The sequence below is a fragment of the Rhinoderma darwinii genome, chromosome 2 (assembly GCF_050947455.1).
Source record: "Rhinoderma darwinii isolate aRhiDar2 chromosome 2, aRhiDar2.hap1, whole genome shotgun sequence".
Taxonomy (NCBI): Eukaryota; Metazoa; Chordata; class Amphibia; order Anura; family Rhinodermatidae; genus Rhinoderma; species Rhinoderma darwinii.
Window position 1 is genome coordinate 294,420,991 of NC_134688.1, and position 19,034 is coordinate 294,440,024.

The 19,034-nt window shown below is 45.6% G+C and overlaps 1 protein-coding gene across 1 annotated transcript in view; it reads left to right on the forward strand.

Annotated features, from left to right (window-relative positions):
• LOC142741821 (uncharacterized) overlaps nt 1-19,034 on the forward strand; it is a 92,257-nt gene that overhangs the window by 55,147 nt on the left and 18,076 nt on the right. Inside the window, exon 10 of the mRNA XM_075851150.1 lies at nt 14,950-15,074. Within this exon, the coding sequence (XP_075707265.1) occupies nt 14,950-15,074 (125 nt within the window). The remainder of the gene's footprint in view (nt 1-14,949; nt 15,075-19,034) is intronic.

Genomic DNA, 19,034 nt, shown 5'->3' on the forward strand with positions numbered 1-19,034 from the left:
CGATTTGAAAAACTTTTTTATTCAGACACTATTCACCTTAAATTAGGCTGCATCTGCTCAGGAAATCCTCAGATGAACTACCTAGCTCTGCTAGGGAAATATTTTGGAAGGTTTAGTTCATGAGTGATGAACTTTTTGTGTCTCCTTGCTTGTTCGGTTGAGCCACTGTTGCAGGGGTTGTTGCTGTTACATTGGAACATTTTAGATCAGGGCAGACTGCCTGGAGTGCTTGGAATACAGCCATAAGCTCCTCAAAATTTGAAGATCTGTTTTTGATCTCTGGATCTCACAGACCCTGATTACTAAGTCTCCTAGGTGAGCCCCCCACCCCGCAGTGACTGGCATCTGTTGTTAGGACTTGTGGGGATATCTGAATCCAAGAAATATCCTTCCCTATTTTTTGAACATCTAGCCATCAAAGAAAGAAGTCGAGAACTTTTTGGGGAAGACCAACTTTTTTGTCTAGGCCTGGATTTGGGTTATCCCATTGACTTTAAAGTTCTAGCTGAAGGGGACGAGCATGAATCGAAGCCCAGGGAACTGCAGAAATGGCGGCTGGGAACAGACCCTATAGAGACATTGCTCTGCGTATTGATAGGACTTTTTTCCCTCAGGTAGAAATTATTTTTGTTCTTTGGAATCTAGAAGGATACATAAGAAGTTCTGAACCTATAAAGGAGCTAGAGATGATTTCTCTAGGTTTACTATCCATTCTAGTTTTTTTTTAAATATTTTTAACGTCCAGGATAGTTGATGCTGATCTGGAGAGTTGCCAATTAGAAGAAAATCGTCCATATAGGTGTCACGAAGCGGGTTAGTGGACCCACTAGGCCGTACCGCCGCAGCGGGGAGGCAGCTGGCACAACAACAAGACACCCCAGAAATACAATGTCCCACACAAGGGTACCTGAATAGTCCAGATGATGGCCGCAGCTCTGGCACAGATGAGATGGGTGCAGCAGATGGCGCCAAACGTGGCGGATGACACAGGAGCCGCAAGTTGCGCCAGACATGGCGGATTCCTCCAGACGTGGCAGATTCCTCTGGACGTGGCAGATGATACAAGACATGGCAGATTCCTCTGGACGTGGCAGATCACACAGGACGTGGCAGATGACACAGGACGTGGCAGATTCCTCTGGACGTGTCACGACTAGTTACTAGGGCAAAGCACGGAAACAGGAACGGGGAACAAGGTACGGGTAACAACAGGAACGGGAAACACTAAGGGACCATTTGCAAGACAGACTGGGAAAACTAACAACGCTCAGGCATCGAACTAGGGGGCTGGACAAGTTGCGCCAGACGTGGCGGATTCCTCCGGATGTGGCAGATAACACAGGACATGGTGGATTCCTCCGGACGTGGCGGATTCCTCCGGACGTGGCAGATGACACAGGGCATGGCGGATTCCTCCGGACGTGGCAGATGACACAGGACGTGGCGGATTCCTCCGGACGTGGCAGATGACACAGAAAGTAGCGGATTCCTCCGGACGTGGCAGATGACACAGGACGTGGCAGATTCCTCTGGACGTGGCAGATGACACAGGACGTGGCACGACTAGATACTAGGGCAAAGCACGGGAAACAGGAACGGGGAACAAGGTACGGGTAACAACAGGAACGGAAAACACTAAGGGACCATTTGCAAGACAGACTGGGAAAACTAACAACGCTCAGCATCGAACTAGGGGGCTGGACCCCTCATATAGCCCAGGGTACTCACGGGTCAAAGGTCGTTCAAGATGTCCAGTGCGCGCGCTGCCCCTTTAAGAGCGGGGACGAGCGTGCGCGCGCACCCTGCGGGCTCCGGCGGAGGTGAGTGGATGCAAGCGCTGGCGTCTCCTGAGGAGGAGGCTGGGCCAGCGCTTGCCGACTCATGGCTGCGGCTGTCAGCGGGAGGTTGGAGCTGACAGCCCGCAGCCACGGACATTACAGTATCCCCCCTCTTACGCCCCCTCTTCTTGGGACCGGAGCGAGAGAGAAACTTCTTTAGAAGAGTAGGGGCATTGAGGTTCTCCTCTGGCTCCCAGGACCTCTCTTCGGGACCAAACCCTCTCCAATCCACCAAATACAAGGTCTTTCCTCTCACTCTCTTGGTGTCCAAGATCTCCTTTACCTCAAAGATGTCCGAGGAGCCGCTGGGAGCAACCGCAGGGCTGGGAATCTTGGAATAGCGGTTTAGGATCACAGGCTTCAGGAGGGAGACGTGGAAGGAGTTGGGAATACTGAGGGTAGGAGGCAGCCGAAGCTTGTAGGCGACAGGGTTGATCTGCTGCAGGACCTCGAATGGTCCAAGGAACCTGGGAGCGAACTTGTATGAGGGCATCTTCAAGCGAATGTTCCGAGAGGACAGCCAGACTTTAGTCCCCGGAAGATACTGAAGTGGCTCTCTTCTCTTAGTATCTGCCTTTCGCTTCATGCGATCTACTGCCAGCAAAATAGAGGACCGGGTCTGTTGCCAGATTTGCAGGAAGTCCCCATATGCAGAGTCAGCAGCGGGAACCTGGGATGAAGTCGACACAGGAAGAGGGACTCTGGGATGTTGACTGTAGACGATGTGAAACGGAGAGGAAGTGGTGGACTCACTTGTGTGGTTGTTGTAAGAAAATTCGGCCCATGGTAGAAGCTGTACCCAGTTATCGTGCTGTAAAGAGATGAAATGGCGGAGATAATTTTCCATGATCTGGTTGATCCTCTCAACTTGCCCATTGGACTGGGGGTGATAGGCAGAGGAAAAGTCCAATCTCACATCCAGGAGTTTACAGAGGGCTCTCCAGAACTTGCAGGTAAACTGAACCCCCCAGTCGGACACAATGTGAAGAGGCAAGCCATGCAAGCGGAAGATGTGCTGGATGAAGAGACTTGCCAGACGAGGAGCAGAAGGTAGGCCGGTCAGCGGGATAAAATGAGCCATCTTAGAGAACCGGTCCACCACCACCCAGACAGTGTTACATCCTGCTGAGGGGGGAAGGTCAGTGACGAAGTCCATCGCAATGTGCTGCCAGGGGGCATTGGGTACAGGCAGAGGTTGAAGCAGGCCGGCAGGCTTGCTGTGAGTCACTTTGTTAGAGGCACACACTTTGCAAGAAGAGACAAAGTCCAGAACATCCTTATGTAGCGTGGACCACCAAAAGTGACGAGCGATCAGGTCTCGGGTTTTACAGACACCGGCGTGCCCAGCAAGTTTAGAACTATGTCCCGAGCGGAGAATTCTTCTCCTCTCCGCCAACCGAACAAAAGTCCTCCCAGGAGGGATGGCTCTAACCTGCAGAGGATTAGCAGTGACGATGCAGGACGGGTCTATGATGGTCTGGAGGGACTCCACCGTGTCTTCCGTCTCAAACGATCTGGACAGGGCATCTGCCCTCACATTCTTGTCCGCGGGACGGTAGTGGAGCGCAAACAGAAAACGGGTGAAGAACAGCGACCACCTGGCTTGACGAGGATTAAGTCTTTGAGCGGACTGAAGGTAAGTGAGGTTCTTGTGGTCGGTGAAGATCAGGATGGGGTGAGCAGCGTCCTACAGAAGATGTCTCCACTCCTCCAGAGCCAATTTGATGGCCAGCAGCTCCCGATCTCCAATGGAGTAATTGCGCTCAGCAGAGGAAAACAGTCTAGAGTAGTAGCCACATACTACAGCCTTTCCTTTGGAGCTCCCCTGGAACAGAAGTGCACCTGCACCGACAGAGGAAGCGTCCACTTCCAGTGAGAACTGCCGAGATACGTCAGGGTGATGGAGGATCGAGGCTGAAGTGAAGGCACTCTTCAGGCTATTAAATGCAGACTCTGCCTCTGGAGTCCACACCTTGGCGTTCACACTTCTTGGTAAGGGTCGAGATGGGAGACGTCAGAGAAGAGAAGTTAGGAATAAACTGCCGGTAGAAATTGGCGAATGCCAGGAACCGCTGTATGGCCCTTAAGCCTTGGGGACGTGGCCACTCCAGGACAGCCTTCACTTTCTCAGGATCCATCTTGAGGCCTTGATCCGAGATGATGTAGCCCAGGAAGGGCAGAGAACTCTTCTCAAAGACGCACTTCTCTAGCTTGGCATATAAATGATTCTCCCTCAATCGTAGTAGAACCTGACGAACATACCTCCGATGAGTCGTCTGATCTGGGGAGAAAATCAAAATATCATCGAGATAAACAACAACACAGACATAGAGTAGATCTCGGAAGATGTCGTTAACGAACTCCTGAAACACTGCTGGAGCGTTACACAGTCCGAAGGTTATCACCAGGTATTCGTAGTGCCCGTCCCGGGTGTTAAATGCCGTCTTCCATTTGTCACCCCGGCGAATCCGGACTAGATTGTAAGCCCCACGCAGGTCTAGCTTAGAAAAAATTTTGGCCCCACGTATGCGCTCAAATAGCTCAGAGATGAGTGGCAACGGGTATTTGTTCTTAACTGTGATCAGGTTGAGGCCTCTGTAGTCAATGCAGGGACGAAGGGATCCATCCTTCTTTTTAACGAAGAAGAATCCAGCCCCGGCCGGGGAGAAAGATTTTCGTATAAAACCCCTCTACAGATTCTCCTTTATATAGGCCGACATGGATAGAGACTCAGGCAAGGAGAGAGGATATACCCGTCCACGGGGAAGAGAGGCATTAGGAACCAGTTCAATGGGGCAGTCATAGGTGCGATGTGGAGGCAGCGTCTCAGCCTCCTTTTTGCTGAAAACATCTGCATACTAAGCAAAATGGGGAGGCAGTCCCGACAGCGACTGAGGCAGAGAAGGCTTGACAGGATGGATCTGCAACAGACAACGACCATGGCACTTGGTGCCCCATTGGAGAACCTCTCCAGAGTTCCAGTCCAGGACTGGGGCATGAAGTCGAAGCCAAGGCAGGCCCAGCAGAACAGGATTGATGGCCTTGGGCAAAACAAGGAACTAAATAAATTCAGAGTGAAGTACTCCAACCTGGAGCTTCAACAGCTTGGTTCTAGAGATAATGGGATCAGGCAGAGGCAGTCCATTAACTGAGGCCACAGCCAAAGATGTCTCCAGGGGAACTGTGGGCAGCTGAAGATGATCCACAAGCTCTTTCTGGATGAAATTTGCAGCAGAGCCAGAGTCAAGATAGGCAGAGACTTGATGCGTCCTGTCGCCGGATACCAGGGTCACAGGAATAGTCAGTTTGGAAGCGAATCCTCTGTTAGATTCTGTTCCACCTAGTGTTGTCTCTCCAACCAATACTAGGCAATGGGGTCTCTCCGGCCTCTGGGGGCACAGACGCACAATATGGCCTCCATGGCCGCAATAGAAACAAAGTCCAGAAGTGCGTCTTTGTTGTTTCTCCTGGGTAGACAATTTAACATAATTACTCTGCATCGGGTACTCTGGTGGGACGACTGAGGAGGATTGCGGGACAGCAGAATCCAGCCTAGGAAGTTCTCTCTCCCGGAGAACCTCTTGGGAACGTTCCCGGATCCTCATGTCGACGTGGGAGGCGAGTAGGATAAGATCGTCCAAGGTAGATGGCAGATCGCGAGCAGCCAGCTCGTCCTTGATCCCTGAAGACAGTCCCTGCCAGAATGTAGCCACCAAAGCCTCGTTGTTCCAGGTCAATTCAGCAGCCAGGATACGGAACTGAATGGCATACTCGCCCACGGAGAGGTCTCCCTGGTGTAGGGTTAGCAGGGATGCAGCAGCCGAAGAAACTCTTCCGGGTTCCTCAAAGATCGAGCGGAAGGTCCGTAAGAAGCACTGCAAGTCCCGGGTCTCAGGTCCCTGATGTTCCCACAGAGGATTGGCCCATGCCAGGGCTTTGCCGGTAAGGAGAGAGATGATAAAGGCGATCCGGACGTCATCCGAGCAGAAGGACCTGGCATGTAGTCTGAAATGGATCAGGCACTGATTCAAAAATCCCCTGCAGGACCTCGGATCTCCGTCATAGCGTGGAGGTAGCGGCAAGAAACACAGGGGGTTGGTACCGGTACAGACAGGAAGTGTAGCAGGCGGAACCGCAGGAACGGGTGCGGTGATGACTGTGGACGGAGCAAGCAGCCGATGGGCTATGGCGTTCACTGACAGGAGGAGCTGGTCTTGTCGTGACTGGAGATCCTCCATCTCAGCCAGCATGGATTGTGTAGACAACGTCGCAGGTTGACCAGCGGGGTCCATGGCCTGAGCGTACTGTCACGAAGCGGGTTAGGCCGTACCGCCGCAGCGGGGAGGCAGCTGGCCAAACAACAGGACACCCCAGAAATACAATGTCCCGCACAAGGGTACCTGAATAGTCCAGATGGTGGCCGCAGCTCTGGCACAGATGAGATGGGTGCAGCAGATGGCGCCAAACAAGGCGGATGACACAGGAGCCGCAAGTTGCGCCAGACGTGGCGGATTCCTCCGGATGTGGCAGATAACACAGGACATGGTGGATTCCTCCGGACGTGGCAGATTCCTCCGGACGTGGCAGATGACACAGGACGTGGTGGATTCCTCCGGACGTGGCAGATGACACAGGACGTGGCGGATTCCTCCGGACGTGGCAGATGACACAGAAAGTAGAGGATTCCTCTGGACGTGGCAGATGACACGGGACATGGCAGATTCCTCTGGACGTGGCAGATGACACAGGACGTGGCACGACTAGATACTAGGGCAAAGCACGGGAAACAGGAACGGGGAACAAGGTACGGGTAACAACAGGAACGGGAAACACTAAGGGACCATTTGCAAGACAGACTGGGAAAACTAACAACGCTCAGGCATCGAACTAGGGGGCTGGACCCCTCTTATAGCCCAGGGTACTCACGGGTCAAAGGTCGTTCAAGATGTCCGGTGCGCGCGCTGCCCCTTTAAGAGCGGGGACGAGCGTGCGCGCGCACCCTGCGGGCTCCGGCGGAGGTGAGTGGATGCAAGCACTGGCGTCTCCTGAGGAGGAGGCTGGGGCCAGCGCTTGCTGACTCGTGGCTGCGGCTGTCAGCGGGAGGCTGGAGCTGACAGCCCGCAGCCACGGACATTACAATAGGGAATATAGACTCCCTGACCTTACCTTATGTGGCCTGACATTTCTGCAACCACTTTTGTGAAGACTCGTGGAGCAATTGGTATCCTGAAAGGCAGGGCGTAAAATTGTAGATGAACTAATTGAGAACGTTTTACAATAGCTACCTGAAGAAATCTTTGAAGCACTTGATGGACTGGGATGTAGCCATCTCTTAAATCTATCGATGCCATAAAATATTTTGGTGATAGAAGATTTTTTGTAGATTTTATTGTCTACATTTTGAATTTTTAATATCTAAGAAACTTGTTTATGGGTTTAAGTTGATGATTCTTCTGTATAATTCGTTGTAGTTTTTTTTTTACCAGAAATAGGGAGGAGTAGAACCCCTTATTTTCTTCTTCCAGCAGAAAAGGAATGAGAACTTCTTTTTTTCTCTTTAGAGATTCGATTTCTTGATACATAGTAGACTGATTTATCTGAGAGGCCTGACTTATCTGAGGGAGCAGAAATTTAATTTGACAAATTCTCTGATGATGTCTAGTACCCAGGTGCTGCTGGATATTTTTTCCAAAGCTGGAAGAAATCAGGACAGCCTTCCCTCTCCTCGCTCACTGGCATCACTGGGGACCTGATTTTCATGAGGGATCGGAAGTCTGGCAAAAAAATATTTTTTTAATGTTTTGGAAAATTTCCATCTTCCTCCTTTCTTTTTCCCTTTACGTTAATTATTAAATCTTCAGTAGGGACGAAATAGCATATTCTGTTCAGGATTGAAGTTTGTAGGAAACCGCTTCTTCCTATCTCCTGCTTTATCTAGGAGGTCATCCAGGACTGAGCCAAACAAAAAATTCTTATTACATGGAATACCAATTCTTATCTGAGCACTGAGACCCCCATGATTGCTAAAAAAGCGACAGTAGCACTCGGGTGAGTGCTGTGCTGCTTAGTTTCTGATCGGCACAGGATCCGAGGATAGCCGATCAGAAACAAAGAGGCACATCACTCACCCGAACGCTTCAGCCGCTTCATATTAGCGATCGCTGGGGGTCTCAGTGCTCTGATCCGCACCGATCAAAACTATATGTCACTATATGTCAAAAGTTTTTTCAAAGTTTAGTTACCCTTTAAGCCTTAGTACATGTCTGGCTGAATTTGAGAGAGCAGATGATCATGCGGAGAGCCTAAGGGATTCTGCCAAAGCATCTGCCATAAATCCTGGTGCTTTTTTAAGAGTGGGTAGAGAGGCAAGAAGATTTTTGCAAGGCACTTTGTTCTGCAAATGAGACTGATTGATCTAGATTAATAGGGATCTGGCTACACAGGTTGCTTCTATATTAGGCTTAAAAGCTGCCGCGTACAATTCCCAAGTTTTTCTAAGAAATCCTTCAGCTTTTTTGTCCATAGAATATTTAAGAAACTAACAAATGGGAGCAAAGCCTTTCGAAATACCTTTTCAAAGTTACATCTATTTTGAAAAGTCTGTCCCAGGCAGCGGTTTCTTGTTCATCATACGGGTATTTCCTTTTTACTAATTTAGTAATGAAGATTTATTTATTTTTGAGGTTTCTTCCATTCTTTGCGGAGGAGAGCCCAGATATTTTTATGTATAGAAAATACTCACTTATGTCTAGACTCAAAACCTTTATACATAATGGGGGTGATTTATCAACCCTTCGATGATAGTTTTCCAGCGTAGAAAAGTCACAAAAGGGCCCTAAAGTTACAATTTGTCGGGCAAATTGCGACTTTTGGCCTTTTTGTTCCAACCTTGCCACTTTTGTGAAACTTAGATGTGATTTTTAGAAGGTTGATCAAGTGTGACAGAGACAACCAGGACCTGTCAGCTCAGCTGAACTGACGGAATCGGTTGAGAGAGAACGATACAGATTCTATGTATACATAGGAGCTGTATTAAGTAAAACAAAATTTTCATCAAAGTCACTTAACCCCTTCCCGACATCCGCCGTATATATACGGCGCTGTCGGGAGGTGCTTCCCGCAAAGCGCCGTATAGGTACTGCGCAACAGGAAACGGTCATCGGTGCTAATTGCACCGTGACAAAGTAAAGATGGCTGCTGTCGCTGACAGCAGGCCATCTCTACTACTCGCCCAGGGTGCCGTTTCGGCCCCCCCACATCGGCGATCGCTGCTATTGGTCAGTCAATTTTGACCGGCCAATAGCAGACATTTTTGTTAAAACTGTGCCCTGGAGTCACAGGGCACAGTTAGACACAGGGGCGATTGGTGCTGTCTAAGACAACATCCATCGCTACCATCGTCACCTAGGGAGGTGGCAGTGATGCCACCTCTAGGAGCGCTCTGATTGGTCGGTCTGTAATGACCGAAGCAATCAGAGCACCGGGGAGTGTTTTGGACATCGTGACCGCTCTACACGCCGCCATTCCAGTTTGAGGCAGCGTGCAGAGCGGTTGAGAGACTGTCTGCTGAGGCTATGCTGGGATTTGTAGTGCGATCTGCACTACTGTATAAAAGAAGTGTCATATCTTGCTACTTCTCTCTGATCACCAGCAGTCTTTTTTTTTTGTGATCAGATAGATTTTTTTGGCCCTTTCCCTGTCCTTAGGCCTGTCCTTGTCCCTGTTCCAATCCACCCCCTCCCTGTCCCAATCTGCCCCCCCTTTCCCACCCCACCCCCTCCCTGTCCGAGTCCTGTGCACACTGAACGCTGATCAGTGATCACCATCACTGATCAGCATCTGTGCTCAATTTTTGGCGCAGCATTTTTAAAAAAAATTTGCACCATCTCCCTGTGTGCGCCCTGCGGCCACGCAGTGCTGGTTAGTGACCGCCATCACTGATCAGCATCCGTGTTTTTTTTTCCGCAGGTTCTTTCTTTGTACCTTTTATCACCCACACCAATTACCTGTGTGGGTCCTGTGACCGCTGAGCGCTGATCAGTGACCGCCATCACTGATCGGCATTTGTGCTCAACTTTTGGTCAAGGAATTTTTTATTTTTGTCATTTTTTTCCAATTATAAATTTGTACCATCTACCTGTGTGCACCCTGCGGCCACAGATTGCTGATTAGTTATCAGCATCTGTGGTAATTTGTTGACGCAGGTTTTTTTAGGTCTTTTTTTTCTCACCTGCACCTGATCAGCATATTTTCTGGCGCAGGTTTTTTTATTCTAATACGCTATAAAATTAAAAATATAATAGTAGTTAGGTGTAGCTAGTAGGTAGGGAGTTAGGGTAGCATACGGCCAGCGATAGAAACGTTCATTTAGTTTTAGATCTAGATAGATATATCTAGCAACTTTTTTAGTAGAAATTTACCGTAGTTCAGTTAGACTAGTTTTTTTAGTAAAAGATAGTGTCAGTTACTGACGGACGCTCAGTTTTTTTTAGAGCCTAGTTTAACTGTAGCACATTAGTTAGACTACAGGTTTTTTTTAGTAATAGAAAGCGTCAGTTACTGACGGACATTCAGTTATTTTTTTACTGAGGTTCGTCCAGTAAATTTTTAGAGCCTAGTTTTACTGTAGCATGTTAGTTAGACTACAGGTTTTTTTTAGTAATAGATAGCATCAGTTATTGACGGACGTTCAGTTGTTTTTTTACTGAGGTTCATCCAGTAAATTTTTAGCGCCTTGTTTTACTGTAGCACGTTAGTTAGACTACAGGTTTTTTTTATTAATGGTTACTGACAGTTACTGACGGACGTTCAGTTGTTTTTTTTTCTAATACGCTATAAAATGTAAAATACAATAGTAGTTAGTGGTAGCTAGTAGGTAGGGAGTTAGGGTAGCATACGCAGCGTTAGAAATGTTCATTTAGTTTTAGATCTAGATAGATATATCTAGCAACTTTTTTAGTAGAAATTTACCGTAGTTCAGTTAGACTACAGTTTTTTTTTAGTAATAGATAGCGTCAGTTACTCACGAACATTCAGTTGTTTTTTTTACTGACGTTCGTCCAGTAAATTTTTAGAGCCTAGTTTTACTGTAGCACGTTAGTTAGACTACAGGTTTTTTTTAGTAATAGATAGCGTCAGTTACTGACGGACGTTCAGTTGTTTTTTTACTGACGTTCGTCCAGTAAATTTTTAGCTCCTAGTTTTATTGTAGCACGTTAGTTAGACTACAGGTTTTTTTTAGTAATAGTTACTGACAGTTACTGATGGACGTTCAGTTGTTTTTTTTCTAAATGACGATCGTACAGTAAATTCTATTCTTTTTTTTTCCTTTTCTTCTCTTCTCTTTTTTAAAAATAAAATAAAAATTCTTATCTTCTAATTTCTGTTCACTATACACGTGTAAAAACACTACACACACACACACCCCCTGTGTAAAAATAAAAGTTGATTACATGTGTAAAAACACCACACAACCCCCTGTAATAAATCAAAATGTCTCAATCGTCCAGAAGGATGTATTCAGTCGAGGAGGCATACGCCATCATTGCCTCTGACACTGATTCGGCCAGCGAGGGAGACGAGGAATATGCCCCACTCCTTTTAGTTTCCTCCTCTTCCTCCTCCTCCAGTGATGAGGAACCCTCCCAAAGGCGATCCAGGAGAGCAGCTGAGGCAACCCCAATGATTGACTCCACTCCCCGAAAATTATGAGACTCAAATTCCTGATTTTATAGACAGCTCAGGAATTCAATTTGAGACTGAAGGCCTCACAGAAATTGACTTTTTCAAGGTCTTTTTCTCTGAGGAGTTTATTAACTTAATAGTGGCCCAGACAAATCTGTACGCCCAACAATTTTTAACCCAAAACCCCACTTCATCATTTGTTAGGTGGACCCCAGTAGATGCAGCGGAGATGATGACATTTTGGGGCTTTGTGCTGCATATGGGACCTTGTGAGGAAGCCAGAGGTTACGCAATACTGGAGTGCGGATATTTTGTACGACACCCCAATTTACCGTATGGCCATGTCCCGCACTCGCTTTGAAGCGATTTTAAAATTCTTGCATTATAATGATAATACACAGTGCCCGCCCCAGGACGACCCCACATTTGACCGTCTATTTAAAATCAGGCCATACATTGATCATTTTTGCACCAAATTTTCACAACTGTACACCCCCGATAAATATATTTCCATAGATGAGTCCCTTGTTCATTTTAAGGGGAGGCTTAAATTCCGCCAATACCTGCCCAATAAGAGGGCAAGGTATGGAATTAAATTGTACAAACTGTGTGAAAGTACATCTAGGTATACACACAGGTTTAGGGTTTACGAAGGGAAGGACTCTATTATTGAACCCCAAGAATGCCCCCCCCCTTCCTGGGAGTTAGTGGGAAAATAGTGTGGGATTTAATACACCCATTGCTGGACAAGGGTTATCACCTTTACGTGGATAACTTCTATACCAGCATTCCACTATTTAGGTGCCTTTCTGCCAGAAGCACTGTAGCATGTGGTACTGTGCGCAAAAATCAGAGAGGCCTCCCTAAAACACTGCTTAGCCAAAGCCTCAGAAGGGGTGAGAGCAGAGAACTATGCAGCGAGAACATTCTGTTTGTCAAATATAAGGACAAGAGGGATGTCCTTATATTGACCACAATTGATGGCAGCGGCAGCACCCCTGTCCCTGAACGAGGTACCACCACAGTGACCCAGAAGCCAAATTGCATCCTGGGCTACAATAAGTACATGGGCTGGGTTGATCTCTCTGATCAAGTACTGAAGCCTTATAGTGCCCTACGGAAAACAAAGCCATGGTACAAAAAGCTGGCCGTGCACATTATACAGATGGCATTGTATAACGCTTACGTACTATCCCGATGTGCTTTCAAGAGGTGGTGATCAAGGCACTTCTATTTGGGAACCAGGCAGGGGAGGGCACAAGCACATCTGCTGGTAGCGATGGTCCACGTATTGTACCAGGGCAACATTTCCCCAATGAAGTGCCCCAAATTGCAAAGAAGGGAAGGACACAAAAAGGTGCAGAGTGTGTTCCAAAAGAGGAATAAGAAAAGACACTATTTACCACTGTGAAACCTGCCCTGAAAAACCAGGCCTGTGTCTCAAGGATTGCTTCAAGTAGTACCATACATCCATAAATTTGTATTTTCATGCTTCATTAACCCCTTTATTATACCAAAAGCACCATTGCGTCCACACACATATCCAGCTAAATCCTAGTTCCAAAAGTCAAATGGCGCTTCTGAGCCCTGTCGTGTGTCCAAACAGCTGTTTATGACCACATGTGGGGTTCTGTTTTACTCGGGAGAAATTGCTTTACAAATGTTGTGGAGCTTTTTCTCTTTTAGTCCTCGTGGAAATGAGAAAAAATAAGCTAAACCTACATTTTCTTTGAAAAAATGTAGATTTTCATGCTCACTGCCTATTTCCAATAATTTCTGCAAGAAACCTGTGGGGTCAAAATGCTCACTATACCCCTAGATAATTTCCTCAAGGGATGTAGTTTCCAAAATGGGGTCATATGTGGGGCGGTTCCACTGTTTTGGCCCTGCAGGGGCTTTGCAAATACGACATGGCCTCCGCAAACCATTCCTGCTAAATGAGCTCCAAAAGCCAAATGGCGCTCTTTCCCTTCTAAGCCCTGCCGTGTGTCAAAACAGCCATTTATGACCACATGTGGGGTATTGTTTTACTCAGGAGAAATTGCTTTACAAATGTTGTGGAGCTTTTTCTTCTTTAGTCCTCGTGGAAATGAGAAAAATTAGCTAAACCTACGTTTTCTTTGAAAAAATTTAGATTTTCATTTTCACGGCCTACTTCCAATAATTTCTGAAAAAAACATGTGGGGTCAAAATGCACACTATACCCCTAGATAATTTCCTCAAGGGGTGTAGTTTACAAAATAGTGCCACTTTTGGGGGGTTTACATTGTTTTGGCCCCGCAAGAGCCCTGCAAACTTGACATGGTGCCTAAAATATTTTCTAATAAAAAGGAGGCCCCAAAATCCACTAGGTGCTCCTTTGCTTCTGAGGGCTGTACTTCAGTCCATAAGCACACTAGGGTCACATATGGGATATTTCCTAAAACAGTAGAATCTGGGCAATAAATATTGAGTTGCATTTATCTGGTAAAACCTTCTGTGTTGCAAAAAAAATGGATTAAAAATGAATTTCTGCAAAAAAAAATGAAATTTCACCTCTACATTGCTTTAATTCCTTCGACACGTCCTAAGGGTTGATAAACTTTCTAAATGCTGTTTTGAATAATTTGAGGGGTGCAGTTTTTAAAATGGGATGACTTGTGGGGGTTTGTATTGTGTAGGCCCCTCAAAATCACTTCACAACTGAACTGGCCCCTGTAAAAATAGCCTTTTGAAATGTTTTGAAAATGTGAGAAATTGCTGCTAAAGTTCTAAGCCTTGTAACGTCCTAAAAAAATAAAAGGATGTTCAAAAAATGATGCCAATCTAAAGTAGACATATGGGGGATGTTAATTAGCAACAATTTTGTGTGGTATAACTGACTGTCTTACAAGCAGATACATTTAAATTGAGAAAAATGCAAATTTTTGCAATTTTTCGCTAAATTTTGGTGTTTTTCACAATTAAATACTGAACATATCGAGCAAATTTTGCCAGTAGCATAAAGTCCAATGTGTTACGAGAAAATAATCTCAGAATCGCTTGGATAGGTAAAAGCATTCCAATGTTATTACCACATAAAGTGAAACATGTCAAATTTTAATAATGAGGCTCTGTCAGGAAGGTCAAAAGTGGCCAAAGCGGGAAGGGGTTAAAAACACATTGATATAATAATAAGAAAAATAATTCCTTCCATAGCCTTTAAGTTGGGAGTTGTGTAGAGTCTTACAAATATGAGGGGAGAGTTAGACGCCATGAAGATATATATGTCTATTGATCTATTGATCCTTGTATTTTATTGTGTGTGTGTGTGTGTGTGTGTGTGTGTGTGTGTGTGTGTGTGTGTGTGTGTGTGTGTGTGTGTGTGTGTGTGTGTGTGTGTGTGTGTGTGTGTGTGTGTATTTAATACATATAATTAACATTGTTTATTAATATTTTTTTTCTACAGCACAATTCTTCTATGGTATACTACACCAATGGTCTCCACATCGACATTCAGAAGGGAAATTTGATCACTGCAAATCCACTAAGCTTTAATTTTACATGCGCTTATAACTTAATACAGGAAAAAAAGCCTTAAGATAGATGTAAAGACACTTTTGGCAGCCAACACAGTATTTTCTTCACCTTGTGAAATCTACCTGGAAGACAGTATAGTACTAAGCTCAGACAACAGATGGTTAAGGTAAATAATTTTTAGTAATAAAAATAATAAAGTGTCCTAAAAAGAATTCCTAAGGAACCATACTACACATTTGAATGGTTTAAGGCTCTGTTCGCATCAGAATAGGAGGCTTTGTTCGTGGCTTCCTGACAGGTTCTGTTGTTTTTGCCTCACTAAATAGCGCAGCGCAAAATGACGTAAACCATGACGGAGACCCAACAGAACTTTTTAAAGTCTATTGGTCCCATCATGCGACGCAACCCGAGTTTCCGGTATTCTTGATGTTCTGCTCCTATGACGGAGCAGAACAATATAACCCGGAACACAAATGTGAACAAGCCTCTTATTGAGTAGTGGACAGATGGAAAATACATTGTTTATATGATCTTCATTGTTTAGCCCCTATATAAATTACCATGCAATTAATACCCTAATAAGCTAAAAGGAAAATAATCTTGCTCATAACTGACATAAGACTGTATGATAATGTAGATGGATGGCCTGCAGGTCCCATCACTGCCACACTTTATAGCACTCACTATAGATATTAGGCCTCTACACCGTGTTTTAAAACGCATGTAAAAATCATCAGGAAATTTGAAGCTTTTTATGGTGTTTTTTTACATGTGTTTTTGGAGGTGTTTTTAACTTAGGGTTCCTTTAAACATGTGTTTTTCCTGGAGTTTTTGAAGTCCTATTGAGAAGCCAATGGAGGAAAACATCATACCTAGACCAATCAGCGTCATACACTTCTCTCCATTTATTTACTCAGCACATAGTGATCCTGCGTTGCTTACTATGTGCAGTCACATACTCAGCCATTAACGTTACTGAAGTGTCTTGAGAGTGAATAGACATCGCTTCCAGCCACGACGCAATGTCTATTCACAATCCCGACACTTCGGTTTGTGTGGGATTTACAGCACAGCAAGTGTAATCTCGCGGGATCACTCTGTAAATGACAGCTTACAACGTGATCTCGCAAGATTACGCTTGCTGTGCTGTAGATCCCACACAAACGTTACCAAAGTGTCAGGACTGTGAATAGCCATCACGTCCTGGCTGGAAGCGATGTCTATTAACTCTCAAGACACTTCAGTAATGTTAGTGTGTGAGTAAGTGACAGCACATCATGATCTCGCAAGATCACGATTTCTGTGTACATGAATGGAGAGAAGTGTATGACGCTGATTAGTCAGAGTCATACACTTCACTCCACAACGCCCACTTAGTCAAAAAGTCAAAACACGCCCAGTCGTCTATTAAGAAAGTCATTAGCATAAATCTAAGATAGGTCATAACTCCGTCAAAATTTATAGTTTTTCTAAATAAAAAAAACACTGATGTAATCTATATTACAGAGCCGATTCACATTATGTAGAAGATAGGGCACTTATAATGTGGTGACAGAGCCTCTTTAAGTAAATATGCAACACACTATGCATTAAATAAATGAATATGATATTAATATATAATATTTCATATTTTGAAGGCAGCTGTAAAGGATCTGCCAGACACAGCTTCTGTGTCGACGCCCGTGGTTAATCAGTCTGCATCTGCTCCTAGGTCTGATAGAGTGACTCGATCTGCTACCACTCAGGCTGGTAGGCTTAGGAGTGGGAGAACCTATCACAGCCTGGCCAGACGGAGCTAGCTCCCGCCCTCGGTCTATTTATACCTTCATTTCCTGCTCTTCTTTGCCTGTGATTCTGTCTTGTTTCCTGGCTCTGCTGTTCCTGCTAGTACTATTGACCTCTGCTTCAAATTGACCCTGGCTTTACTGACTACGCTCCTGCTCTGCGTTTGGTACCTCGTACACTCCTGGTTTGACTCGGCTCGTTGACTACTCTTGTTGCTCACGGTGTTGCCGTGGGCAACTGCCCCATTTCCCTTAGCTTCTGTGTACCCTTGTCTGTTTGTCTGTCGTGCACTTATTGAGCGTAGGGACCGTCGCCCAGTTGTACGCCGTCGCCTAGGACAGGCCGTGCAAGTAGGCAGGGACTGAGTGGTGGGTAGATTAGGGCTCACCTGTCTGTCTCCCCACCCAGTCATTACAGCAGCGTCAGTAAATTCCCGACTTAGAGACTTGCAGGAGCCGCTGTCATTGGACCCATCAGTCCCACTGACCTGCTGGATTCAGGTCTTAGCGCACGGTACAGCTGCTCTGTATACAGAATACAAAGCAGTTGTATCTCAAATAGTAAAAATAATTTTTAATAAGTATTTAGAAAGTTGCTATGTCAGTCTCGTTCGTTCCCCTACTTATGCCCGCCCACCTCTGAAAACCGTCCCCCTCTGAATGCCAAAATCTCATCTGAGATAGCGTGCACGTGCCCGTCATGTATGGTCCGATACCCTTCCCTGCTTCGTCCGGGCCTCAAATCTAGTTACAGTGCATGCGCCGCTATGGTGTCCCATTGTGTGCATGCACCAGAACAGGACATCGATGCGCAAGCCCAGGATTTTGTGTGTGCTGGGGGGAGGCGAGGAGCTGTCAATCAAAAGTTAAGAGGCGGGGTTAACTCGGAAAGACTTGAGGAATGAAGATAGGACTATTTTCGAATTAAGATATGACTCTTTTATGCTCATTTGCACTAAAAAACTGAATACTAAAAGTACTCAGTACTAAAAGTACAGAGCTACTTAGAAGATAATTATAGGTTACATAAAAATAATTTTTCACCCAATTCAGAAATACACTCTATACATTGTTAATGTGATAAATGACTATTCTAGCTGCAAACATCTGGTTTTTAATGCAATATCTACATAGGTGTATAGAGGCCCATTTCGAGCAACCATCACTCCAGTGTTCTAATGGTACATTGTGTTTTCTAACTGTGTTAGAAGGCTAATGGATGATTAGAAAACACTTGAAAACACTTGTGCAATTATGTTAGCACCGCTGTAAACAGTTTTGCTGTTTAGAGGAGCTATAAAACTGACCTTCCTTTGAGCTAGTTGAGAATCTGGAGCATTACATTTGTAGGTTCGATTAAACTCTCAAAATGGCTAGAAAAAGAGAGCTTTCATGTGAAACTCGACAGTCTATTCTTGTTCTTAGAAATGAAGGCTATTCCATGCGAGAAATTGCCAAGAAACTGAAGATTTCCTACAACGGTGTGTACTACTCCCTTCAGAGGACAGCACACACAGGCTCTAACCAGAGTAGAAAGAGAAGTGGGAGGCCCCGCTGCACAACTGAGCAACAAGACAAGTACATTAGAGTCTCTAGTTTCAGAAATAGACGCCTCACAGGTCCTCAACTGCCAGCTTCATTAAATAGTACCCGCAAAACGCCTGTGTCAAAGTCTACAGTTAAGAGGCGACTCCGGGATGCTGGCCTTCAGGGCAGAGTGGCAAAGAAAAAGCCATATCTGAGACTGGCTAATAAAAGGAAAAGATTAATATGGGCAAAAGCACACAGACATTGGACAGGGGAAGATTGGAAAAAAATGTTATGGACAGACGAATCGAAGTTTGAGGTGTTTGGATCACACAGAAGAACATTTGTGAGACGCAGAACAACTGAAAAGATGCTGGAAGAGTGCCTGACGTTGCTTTGGTGCGGGTAAAGTGGGAGATTTGTACAAGGTAAAAGGGATTTTGAATAAGGAAGGCTATCACTCCATTTTGCAACGCCATGCCATACCCTGTGGACAGCGCTTGATTGGAGCCAATTTCATCCTACAACAGGACAATGATTCAAAGCACACCTCCAAATTATGCAAGAACTATTTAGGGAAGAAGCAGGCAGCTGGTATTCTATCTGTAATGGAGTGGCCAGCGCAGTCACTAGATTTCAACCCTATAGAGCTGTTGTGGGAGCAGCTTGACCGTATGGTACGCAAGAAGTGCCCATCAAGCCA